At 33.4% G+C, this 12,989-nt stretch overlaps 2 protein-coding genes and 1 long non-coding RNA gene across 4 annotated transcripts in view; 2 read left to right on the top strand and 1 right to left on the bottom strand.

Moving 5' to 3' along the window:
• Window positions 1-12,989, top strand: part of LOC149900358 (uncharacterized) — a 258,744-nt gene that overhangs the window by 225,855 nt on the left and 19,900 nt on the right. The gene's annotated exons all lie outside the window — the stretch shown is intronic.
• On the top strand, window positions 582-2,830 carry LOC149900359 (uncharacterized). The gene is made up of 6 exons (XM_090113380.1): window positions 582-674; window positions 954-1,176; window positions 1,389-1,519; window positions 1,709-1,736; window positions 2,202-2,585; window positions 2,811-2,830. Exons 1-6 carry the CDS (start codon window positions 582-584, stop codon window positions 2,828-2,830), a joined length of 879 nt encoding a protein of 292 aa, XP_089969506.1.
• The window catches only part of LOC149900355 (uncharacterized), a 76,636-nt gene continuing 70,540 nt past the window's right edge, over window positions 6,894-12,989 (bottom strand). For both annotated transcript variants that reach the window (XM_090113065.1, XM_090113066.1), the window contains 6 exons: window positions 12,658-12,894; window positions 11,589-11,726; window positions 10,863-11,148; window positions 10,516-10,701; window positions 9,746-9,930; window positions 6,894-9,371 (listed from right to left, as the gene is read on the bottom strand). In XM_090113065.1, the coding sequence (XP_089969191.1) occupies window positions 9,318-9,371; window positions 9,746-9,930; window positions 10,516-10,701; window positions 10,863-11,148; window positions 11,589-11,726; window positions 12,658-12,894 (1,086 nt within the window). In that variant the 3' untranslated portion in view covers window positions 6,894-9,317. The remainder of the gene's footprint in view (window positions 9,372-9,745; window positions 9,931-10,515; window positions 10,702-10,862; window positions 11,149-11,588; window positions 11,727-12,657; window positions 12,895-12,989) is intronic.

Raw genomic sequence — 12,989 nt, 5'->3', positions numbered from 1 at the left:
AAAAGAACCAATCATATAGCTTCAATTGCTAAACGCTTCAAACTTCAAACTAAATGAAGCGATATGATTGGTTCTTTACTAACACATTCCTTGTTACATATCCTCGCACATTATTGGTGGAAATCACCCTAATAGAATAGATTTTATATTGGAAGAGTTGTTTTGTTATTGGAACGTGAATGTTCGGTTTGTGTTGTTAATAAATAAATAAAAATAGAATAATGATTGAAGTGAAATTGCTTTTTTATTTACATTCGTAAAGGACAATTTCATAAGGGAATAGATAAACATGATACACCCTTAATTACCTTACCTTCATGTTAAGGCTTCGACATGATTGAATGAAAGAAAATAATTATTTAAAAATATACATAACTATAATTTTTAAATTCTTAATTATTATTTTTTTCACATTTAAAAGAAATGGAATCCCAATTCCAATTTGTAGTTACAATTCACAATGTTTCATCTTAAAACGAGTGACGTCAAAATATTAATACCAAATTCGAGACCAACTCGATCAATCATTTTGTAAAGTGATAGATTCGTTTATAAAGCGTTTACTTTTGATATAATTTAAAATGGAAAAATCAGATAATCAACGAAATATTGATGGTTGCATACTAACTCTTCCCGAAGGACTAAAAGAATTGATGTCCGACATCACTAGAGAAGTAACATGCATTTACCTAATAACGATTATCAGGGGGTTGGGAAACTTGACTAAAATTTCCTTGATTACTTCGAAAATGCATGATAAGCAATAAATATGACAACTTCTTATTTATTATGGTATTATGTAAAACTTGTCGTAGCTATTTATTAATTTACTTAAGTCTTTCGTTTTATAGAAACAACGCGGCGTCTTGATAACTAAAAAAATAATGGGCTCGTCATAGATACAAATTAATTTTTCCTTGTTTTACCGGTATCAAGATGATTGCATATTTCAGGTGCTAAGAGCACAGCCGCAAAACGTCTACGGATTCATAGCGACCTACCTATCAGCTTTGCTTGACGTCCGAAAAAATATATCCATTGCTAGCCAAGTATGCGACGATATCAGCAACTGCACTTGTCACCCAGAATTGGACGAAGAATTAAGAAATATTGGTCTCATAGATGAAGATGTAGATGCTGCAATGAAAGTTGTTAAAAAGTTTTTCGAGACTGGAGGTAATCATCCCTTAAACATAAATATTCGTTTTTAAGATAATTGTTATTTCAGAAATTTTAATCGTAGTAATTGTTCTTCCCGGCTCTACTCGGGTAGTAATTTTATTTAGGTTCATATTTTTCTATCAGTATTGTAACAAAACATAAAATATTCGCAAAGATTTGCTTCTTAATGCAGGTACTAGTGTACTATTATATTATTTGTGATCCAGGTAAAGAAACAACTCTTTTCATTCAATTAATAAGAAAGACCAGTATAGAGGAGTACCAGCTGAAACATGTGCAAGGAGCCGTGCAAAGGGCGTTTCAAAAGCACCGCTTGAATGAGTGTGGGTTCTACAAGGTTAGTACTAAAACACTTTTCAAAGGGCAAATAAATTTTCAATTTCGCTCTTAAATTTTTAAACATATCTAGAAATTACCTGAAACGACTAAATTACCTACCATGTAATCAATATTACCATAAAATCAAAACTTATCAATTATTTATTGTTCTTAAAGTGTAATGTATACGTTTTAACTTTGTTTGTAGGCACAAGAGAAGACCTCCGACCACAAATGTAAGTAATTTGTCCAAATTGTCAACTGTGCTGGTTATCTTACACTAGCTGTTCGGCGCGGTTTCACCCGCGTGGCTCCGCTCCTGTTGGTCTTAGCGTTGATGATATATTCAGCCTACCTCTATAAATGGGCTATCTAACACCGAAAGAATTTTTCAAATCGGATCATTAGTTCCCGAGATTAGCGCGTTCAAACAAACAAACTAACGAACTCTTCAGCTTTATATTATTAGTATAGATTATTTCTGCCCATTTAAATTCAGGTAACAGATTTCATGACCACCTCCTGGGTTCGATTCCCGGTGGAGACGAAGAAAAAAAAATGTCTCGGTCTGGCAGGACACAGAAGGCTGATCACCTACTTGTCCCTAAAGAAAATCGATCAGTGAAACAGATGTATACATCTGCCCCTTACCCCACTAGGGGACATGGGACTTCACTTTTAACAGATTTCATACATTTCAGGTGTAGACAACGTATCATCTATATCGCTAGCTGGTTCATTCGTAACTTTACCAAGAAATACACCTTATTCAGCATTTACTGATACTCTATCAGACATATCCGAAAGAACCTATGATACTCACACTTCTCAATATCAAGAGTCAAAGGAAAATGGACCTTACAGCATGAGTACGATGGACAAATCTAAAGTATTGGACAGAGATAATGTAATAAGGTTCAAAACTGAAATTGTCAAATATATCAATGATGATGAACTAGATATAGAAGAATTGATAGATGCAGGAACGTCTGAAGTTGAATCGGACGCTTTGTCCGTTAAAACTGATTCTCATTTGGAATCTTCAAGTAGTGAAGAACTAGATTTCCGCCCGCGGCTTCGCCCGCGTTTGCAAAGGAAAACCCGCATAGTTCCCGTTCCCGTGGGATTTCTGGGATAAAAACTATCCTATGTGTTAATCCAAGTTACCCTCTATATGTGTGCTAAATTTCATTGTAATCGGTTCAGTAGTTTTTACGTGAAAGAGTAACAAACATCCATACATCCATACATCCATACATCCATACATCCATACATCCTTACAAACTATCGCCTTTATAATATATATGAAGATGAAGAATTTGAAGAATAAAATTTTACTTACATATTACCTATGTTAAGGGCGCGTATAAAGTCAAATCACCAATCAACTTTTAGTTGATACGTGTAATATTCAAGACCAAATATAAAAAATAAAATATATGTAAAACTTGATGATATTTTCGATTATATTGTCAGATCAAAAACATAAAATATTGAAATTGACTCGATAGAAAAAATTCACGAAGTTACCTCTAAATTTCACACTTTTACGTTTTTTACTGGACATGGTAATACTTATTATGATTTTTTTTTCATAAACAATTATATTAAAACATTTGCAAGATATTTGTCAGAGCATTTTGTGTAATTACTTTTAGTTTTGGTTTAATCATGATAAAACACTTTTGGCGCTTACTATATTTTTAATTACGCAAGAAATCATCTTCCATCGCACGTTCCGGGAGCTAAAAACATAATTCTATTTCATACATCAGACGCTATCGCTCCGTTGAGACGAGTAGACCACGCTAAAATTGCTGCGCCGTGTTTTATAATTACGCCGAATATTGATTTGTTGAAAATGGTAAACAACAAAATGAAAAGACTTAAGAAACGAGAACTAAAGAAGATTCAAATTGAAAAGATAACTAAATGTCGAAGGTAATAATGTATATAATGTATAATATAATAGTATTGTTATAATATTAATAAATAATAATTATAATATAAAAAGATAAGTCTTGATTTACCTATTTGAGAAAGTTTAGTTTCTGTAAAATAATTTCCGCGGGCTGAGTATTGACGCGATAGCAGCAGCAACTATAGATAGGTAAATAAAATTCATAGTGGTACCTAATTCTTACAGTCGCGGTGCAATCAATCAAGTCAAGAAAGATTTATATTATTACTAGCGGTCCGCCCCGGCTTCGCCCGTGGTACATATGAAAAATAGATGTTGGCCGATTCTCAGACTTACCCGATATGCACAGAAAATTTCATGAGAATCGGTCCACCCGTTTCGGAGGAGTATGCAGACTAACATTGTGACACGAGAATTTTATATATAAGATTATTACTATAGGCAGATCCTATGTTCGCTCCAGTAAATAATAATATGAATAATATGTAAACCGGTTGTGAATAGTACATATATATTATATTTACAATCTGTATTAGATAATCATACATAACATCTATACATAGGTATAACAAATTCGTACGAAAGTCAAAACTGTACTTACATTGAATAGGTATTTTTTTATAATATACATATGTATATGTATATATATAATATATTCATAATCTGTATTACATAGTAATATGTAGTACATATCTATACATAAATATAGTTTTTAGAATTTTTGTATGTCTGTCTGTATGTATGTCTGGGCTCTAATTTTGGTGCAGATATAGCTTGAGACCTGAGAAAGGTCATAGGATGAGTTTTATCCCGTAAATAAAAAAAACTGTCTGTGTTTGTCTGTTTGTTTGTACATGCTAATCTCCGGAACTACTGGACGGATTTGAATGAAAGTTATTTTGTTGTGTAGGTACTATTATATTATCCGGGAAATATAAAATAATAATTTATTTTGAAAACTGAAACACCTGATGCAGAACCGCAACAGACCACCTAAACTATAGATTCATTTGAGAAAGTTTATCCAGGCGAGTTTGGATATTATTATTTGTGTAAATTCTGTAAATTCGTTTCCGCGAGTTGAGTATTCATGCGACGATATTTATAGATACCTACATTCATAGTGGGTACCTACAATTTACAAAGACACTTTTTATACTTAGTTATGTAGGTACCTAATTCCTACGGTCGCCTTGCAAATGCAATCAATCAAATTGACCCTGTTTGAAAGTAATTTACTAATTTCACAGAACAATTTTAAATTTGGAAAATGTGGACCCTCACTCTCAACCTGTGTCTACTGACTATTGCCACGCAGAAAAATACTCCAGAAAGGTACCTGCTAAAGTTACCAGCTCTCGATAAAATAATACGTAAATTTCGAAGAACTTTGTAATATTTTATAAAGGATAATTTTTATTTTTATTTTTAGAATAATTGCTGAGTCGAAAAATGTCGTACAATCAAATAGTCCATTGAATAAAAAGTTCTAGAGTGCGTGAGTTAGTAAGTTAGTAACGTAAGATGTTTCTTCGGAAACATGTCAAGAGTCCCTAGGTAATAAACATACTAAAACCCCGGGCCACTAGGAGGAGCCCCGGAGTGGGGGGAGGGGGAAAATGGGTCCATTTTTTCATTTTTCGCTTAAATCTCAAAAACGGTACATGTTAGAGAAAAACTTTCAAGGAAAAGTTGAAAGGCCATAAAATTATCTACAAGTTGTACCTGAATCATTTTTTCCTATATCCTACCGTTTCTGAGTTATACGCAGTAAAACATGATTTTGGCTCAAACAATTTCCACATCAATCGATCAAAAAATATTTCTTTCTTCCAAAAAACTCAAAAGTGCAACTTGTGACCGGTACAGATAGATTGCTCATAATTGGGTCTATCATTGATAAAAATACCAGATTCCACCATGGAGGCCTTTAGGAGGTATTGAATTTTATTAGGGTAGTTACGATACATGAACTTTTTAACTAACTACCCCAATAAAATTCAATTCCCCGTAAACGCCTCCATGGTGGAATCTGGTATTTTTATCAATGATAGACCTAATTATGAGCAATCTATCTGTACCGGTCACAAGTTGCACTTTTGAGCTTTTTGGAAGAAAAAAAATAAAAAGTTCATGTATCGTAACTACCCTGATAAAATTCAATTCCCCGTAAACGCCTCCGTGGTGGAATCTGGTATTTTTAGCAATGATAAACCTAATTATGAGCAATCTATCTGTACCGGTCACAAGTTGCACTTTTGAGTTTTTTGGAAGAAAAAAATAAAAAGATCAAGTTCAGTAACTCAAACTGCCCTAATATAATATTTTGACAATCGATTCCTCCTAAAGGCTTCCATGGAGGAATGTGTTTATTTTACCAATTATAGACCTAATTAAGAGCAATCTATCAGTACTGGTCACAAGTTGCACATTTGAGTTTTTTGGAAGAAAGAAATATTTTTTGATCGATTGATGTTGAAATTGTTTGAGCCAAAATCATGTTTTACTGCGTATAACTCATAAACGGTAGGATATAGGAAAAAATGATTCAGGTACAACTTGTAGATAATTTTATGGCCTTTCAATTTTTCCTTGAAAGTTTTTCTCTAACATGTACCGTTTTTGAGATTTAAGCGAAAAATGAAAAAAATGGACCCATTTCCCCCCTCCCCCCACTCCGGGGCTGCTCCTAGTGGCCCGGGGTTTTAGTATGTTTATTACCTAGGGACTCTTGACATGTTTCCGAAGAAACATCTTACGTTACTAACTCACGCACTCTAGACCCCCCTTGGAGGGACTCATTCAATGGACTATAACCAAATGAATCAAAATAAAGTTCTGGAGGAATGTGTGTCGTCGACTGCGTATGTTTATTTAAAAATAGTATCTATACTCGCTATTTCGACAGACTTTTTTTACGGATTCGTGCTCTATACTGTTTCCCTAATATTGTTTTTTTTTATATATTACATACAGACAGTTTTTTTATTGTTTTATAATATGTATAGATTATCATTAATAATTATAAACAAATAATAAAAAAAGACATATTACATAATTTGTGATGATTTCAACTTCACTGTTTTATACAATTATTTTAGACAACATACCTACTAACTACCGAAAATACGCGTTGAACGAGCGAAGAATATTGTGTATAATTTAGCGTGCGATGAACTTTACGTACGTTGGATGAGCCGGGTGTATGAGGGTATTGTGAGGGCGCGCGGCATGGCGCGTAATGTGCGGGGCTTAATCGTAGAATTATCTGGCTTTATACGCCCTCTTAATATAGGTAGATATTTCTTCTGTATTTTGTGCTATTTTGTATATCAGTTATGTATTGTATAAATAATATTTATTTTTATAATAATTTACCTGTATTATGTAGCTTAATATCGTATTTTTTATAATTGTTTGTATCTGTGTTTGTTTTTAGATTATATTTTTATTGTTTAATAAAAATACAGTATAAATTCTAATTAAAATTTATTATGCTTTACAAACTGTGTACTTATTCTAATCGTAGGATGTTTATAAAATGTTACTTTATTTTTGGTTTACCAACATCGCATAAAAATACAGAAAAATAAAATTTAAATAGTGCGTAAAATGTCCTTCTATTTTTAAATGCTATAGAATTCGAATTAAACAACCGCCCATTTGCAATTTCCACAGATGAATAAAATTTTAAATAGACTTGAAATAATACAGTAGGTTTAATATTATTTATGATAATTATTGTATGATCGATTCAATAAGACAGTGCGCGCACGAGCAACTTTGTCTCCGCAACTATTTTGTCTCCGCAACTATTTTGTCTCTCCACCCATGGGCTAGTATGAAAGTGCGCGCACGTAGCGACGCAACTCCCCATACAAATTGATGGGAGAGACAAAATAGTTGCGGAGACAAAGTTGCTCGTGCGCGCTGGCTCTAATAGTGACGACGAAATTCGAGAAACCCTACAAACCTTATCGACGACATGACTTGCCATAACACATGTCAACAGACAAATCATGACGTCATACAGGCTCAAAGTCGAGAATGTTACAGAACATAAAATTTAAATAAAGAATCAATCTATTGTTTAATTTTATGGACGGACTTGCTTGCTAGAAAGTTTTTAGACAACTTAATAATTTGAAATAAAACCATCGACCGAGTATTTTTCATTTATCGGGATTAAAATAAAATTTATCTAGTGTTAGTTTTCGAAAATAAACGATTAATTTAAAATTATGTGATTCAATTTTAAGATTACCTACATTATTATTTATTACTCAGCAGAGGGTCGTTTGGAAGTCTTGAAACATTTTTATTTTAATCAGAAATTAATAGGTAAATAAATCCTTGGAATTTTTATTGTATTGTCTATTGAAAAAAATGTATTCTAAATTAATCGTTTATTTTGATTTTTGTTAGTATAAATCACAGCAAGAACGCTCTAAGAATAATACTATCATAGCTAAAAATAAAATTGTCATGTATTCTGAAATATTATGTTATTTTGAGTTCGTCAAAATAAAAAAAATAACCCAAAAAAAGTTTGTTTGCCATGGAATGTAGAAAATTTTTGAAAAAAAAAAACCAGGAGATGAAACAATTCTATTGCTTAAAAATATAATAATTTTTATTATAGCATTAAAATAATAAAGGTAACAAACATTGTTTGAATAAAGCGAATAACAATAAATTCTTAAGACTAGCAATAATTAACAAAATAAAATTGTTCGTTGGAATTTAACAAATAAAAATAATTATATACATGTATTATATCGAACTTAACCTAAGCTTAATTGAATAAAATATTAAATATTTTGCATTTCTATTATAATAACGAAATGTTTATCAAAATCCTACTTCATGTTTCAACAATACTTTTAAAGAACTTAAGGCTTTAGCCTCTATTTAAGGGGAGAGTCACACACAAGACATAATATTAATAATGAAAATACATATTATAACGAATGTGTAAAAAATGTACTTACATTTATTATTTTTCTAATAATAGGTAATATGTTCTGTGAAATTGCCAACCTTATTTTGTTTTAATTTCTCGTTGAAAACTATTACATCGTTCATATAAGCATGTAAATAGGCATAACATAAGCATGTAATACATATATATTTAATTTTTGAGATTCTTACCTCAAACATAATATTTTGTGTGTGACTTTCTCCAAATAATTTCAACATAATGAGAAGCCAGCGAAATAATTCGAAACCAATAATCATAATAATATATTTTTAGTGAAATGTTTCGAGATCTTATTTACAAACTTTGGTACGTTCCAATTGTGCGTTTAGATAATACAAATAACAAAGACATAAATATTTACTATCATTTTAATCCTATGAACCTTTTCAAACGATACTCTACTTTCCGCTATTGTAATTAAGTTCTTTTTACTGCAAACATATCAACTGCTGCTGAATGAAATCACATTCGTAGTTCTATGAATTGAACTCCAAGAGAGAGACGCAATATACAATAGTTGCGTTATCTCCCTCGCACAAAATATGCAGACCATGACGTCATTATAATAAGCAGCATGATTTACTAAGATGATTAATTATGATCTCAATAGTAGGTATTCTTGAGGGGAGTTAAATAAATTTTGGCTAAGAAATAAACAAAGAAACAAAAAAAAATATTCACTAGCTTAATTTAGCCAGTAAAAAATTACTACAATCACGCCATTTTTAACGCTATACATTTAATAAAAATAATCGTCACAAAAATAAATTGGCAAGTCAAAACATTAATGTTTTGGCGCGAATGTAAGGCAGGTTTTTATGTTTCACAAAAAAATGATTTATGTCTTAATCTATAATCTCATCTACGCCCAAGCTGTCTTCAAGGATCATTTCTAATTTTCAATTCAGTCTATCTTTATATTGTATCCACTCCGCCGCCCATCAGCCGGTTACCATATTCACTGAGAAGCTGAAAAAACATTTCATTATTAGGAATACGTTTAATTAAAAATAAAATATATTTTATGGCCTTGTTACTAAGAAAATATAAAGTCCTTAAAAAGGTACCTAGGATCCGTACTCGACCCATGCAGGAATAGGTAAGTTTATCGAAGATAAACAAAAATCACTAGTAGACCGTACACAAGAAAATAATAATGCAGTGATCTATTACAGTAATTCGATCGTGATTGGGGATTCGAATCTACGTCACAGAATAAAATCTAACTTCAACAATCAAATGTATATATATGTATTGATGCTTTGATACTTTTAAATAATAATACAACAAATACCCACAACAGAATAATAAACATTTTTTTTTTCAACTAATTGTAAACTTACCCTATAAAGAAAGATATAATGATGTCTATTAGATATGGAGTGCGGGCGCTGCGTGCGCAACGCTCGCACGGTGCGCGGCAGGTCCGCGGCGCCCGCGGCAAGCGCGCGTGAGCAGATGTCGGCGGCGATCAGCGCAGCCGAGCGGCCTGCGCCTGATGCGCATACTACTACGCACGGACGGACACCTGTAGGAAAGGACAAAGGAGGTTGTTGAATAGAATAATATTAGTCACTACAGTGGTGGCAGACGCCTGTAAGAAAGGAAGTTGTTACTGAATATAGTCACTACAGTGATGGTTATATCTTCCCACTTTAAAGAAGGTTCGAGACAAGCTTGCATTAAAAACTTCCATTGCTTTTTTAATTAATAATCTACACGCAATCCAACTAAAAATTCGACAACAAAATAATGAAGCGGTTGTTAAATAGAATATTATTAGTCACTACAGTAACCTCCGACTTTAAAGAAGGTTCGACACAGGATTTCAATAAAAACTTGCATTGATACTAACTAGTTATTAATAATCTACAAGCGATTTAACCAAAAAACATCGACAGCAATCCCGTCAATCCACATTTAGGCAGCTTGAGGGTAAAATTCGTAGTGGCCAAGCTAGATGACCAAAGAGCAGCATTTACTGTTTTATTTTCTAAGAATAATTAATGATATACATATTTCTAAAACTTGACACTATGTTATTTATTGCATTTTATGCAAAATTTTCTATTAATTTATCCCCTAAAATTAAACTATAGAAACACGTTCTTACCTTCCACCTCTGAAGCGACCTTCATCTTGCCCAAGGTACCATTGGTGGAGTACCCTCGTCGCAGCAGTTCCTCTGCTTTAGCTGGAGAGTACACATTGACTCCATTGCCTGACGCATCATCACTTCTTAGTTTCGACAAGTTGTTGTAGGACGAACGGTTTTGATCCTCGTAGATTACTTCTAAACCTGCAACACAGAATATGTCTTAATAGTAGCCTTCCAGTTATATACGCTGCAAATATTCAACAAAAGTGCAGGTACCTAATCCTAAACAAAAAAAATCACCTAACACAAATTCAGTGCGAACTTTCTAGGATCAAAACTTATAAAGAAAAATGTCAACGTACCTTCCTCATCATACTCTTTGGCTGTCTGCGATATCTTCATATAGCTCCTCATTTCTGAGAGGAAATCGATCACCGATTCGTAATCTTCGGGCACGCCCTTCGCTGGCCAGAAGTACCATAAATGTGTTATTTCTCTCCAAGTTCTTGTGGACAAATTAATTAGTTGAACGCTGGAAATTGCGTATCTGTCCCGTTGTTCACGTTTCTTTAAGATGATCTGGAACTCCCCGAAGGTGCGTCTGTTGTCCGATATTTCAGATGGTGGGAGGTACTCGTAACATTTCTCCTAGAAATAAGACAAAATGCATGAGATAAACCATAAACCTTTTATTATAATTAACTTATTGGTTAACATAAAAGCTCATAATTTTGTTGAAAAAATATGAATAAACGCTATGTACAACTCGGTTACAATATCTGTGGACCTCGCTGGAATGCGGAGCCCCTTCCCGTTCCCCTTTACTTCCCCGCGCTCGTCCGCTGCGCGTCATTACGGTTAGCAATTTCGTTGCGTTCGCGACGTGACGTCATCGAAGCCAGGTCCACAGATATTGTAACCGGGTTGTAGGTATACTGTATATTAATAAATTACGGAAATAGGCCAACACATCTCAAAGATCGCCTTTACTATCTGTAGGAAATGTAAATTGTATTTTACAGTTTTATTATAGTCTAGGAAATTCTTTATCATGGAATTGAAAGTAATTATTTAAAACGTATACTAACAACTCCGTTCTCCAAATACTCCGTAAGCATGACAATGAGCCGAGAGTTTTGTTCCCACATCATGCGCCAGAAGTCCACCACAGTGTTGGACAGAGGCGCCTGGCACGCTATGTAGTAGTTCCTGATATTTCCTGGACCCTGGAAAATGAAATGCATTTAAGTCAACAAATTTTTAGTTTAAGTTCGAAAAACATCTATTTTATAAAATTACTAAAAAGTTCACTGATGGAATACAAGTCAATAACTGCGTTAAAAACAACCGACTTCAAACTTGCACTTGCAACATTTACAAATACAGACAAAAATGCTTATAAAATAAAAACTACTGGGCCTATCCGAATAAAATTTTTATGGGACCAATTCGACACCATCCCGCATCGAACAAAAAAAGAATCACGTAAATCGGTTCAGAAACCACGGAGTAATCGGTGTACATACATAAAAAAAACATACCGGCCGAATTGATAACCTCCTCCTTTTTTTGAAGTCGGTTAAAAATGACTAAAAAGTTCACTGATGGAATAAAATTGAGCAATTTTTGAAAATTAACCTTATTTATATTTTTGATAACGTATTGTATTGCCTCATATCTCCCTAATATATTTCATGTAACTTTTTTATATTACTGTTCCATATTTAATAGTAGATAGTACCTATTAGTTTAATCTATACGATCAATACGTTAAACTGCTACATTATCTATACATATAATAAATCTGTAGAAGGGTCAATTCTGTACATTGAAAATATTGAAAAAATAAATAGCAGGGGGTGTTACTGGATCGATACCAAAACCAAATATGTGATTAAAAAAATGTTTGTCTATCTGTCTGTCTGTCTGTCTGTCTGTCTGTCTGTCTGTCTGTCTGTCTGTCTGTATGTGAAGGCATCACGTAAAAACTAACGGTTCGATTTCGATGAAACTTGGTATAATTATACCTTATTATCCTGGGCATAAAATAGGATACTTTTTTTCGCGGAAAAATACGTAGAAATAAATAAATCTTAATTTTTCCGCGCGGACGGAGTCGCGGGCGGAAGCTAGTATTATAATAACTGCAACACTCACAGTAATATAATTAGCATTAATATACTCCGTAGTAGGATCACCGCCAATTCTCTTCAAGGGCACCCTGGTCTCCGGGAGCGGCAGGACATTAGAATATCGGTTCTTATCTTCACACCCTGGTGGTACTTCCTCTGGCCTAACTGTTACAGTGGGGATCTCTGTGAACTCGGCTGTTATGGAGTCGATGTCCAGAGCAAAGTTGGCTAATGCCGCGTAGTTCATTGGGTGTGATGTCACCTGGAATGTGGTTGTTTGGTTAGCGAGGTATTTGCAATGAAGTTAAGGTTATCTACACAAATATTATAGGGACAAGGTGGGGACAAGATTTGTTT

This window comes from Colias eurytheme, chromosome 19 (assembly GCF_061535395.1).
Source record: "Colias eurytheme isolate Ceu_HAF_F1 chromosome 19, ilColEury1 Martin Lab GWU primary, whole genome shotgun sequence".
NCBI lineage: Eukaryota > Metazoa > Arthropoda > Insecta > Lepidoptera > Pieridae > Colias > Colias eurytheme.
This window is presented reverse-complemented; position numbering and strand designations above follow the sequence as displayed.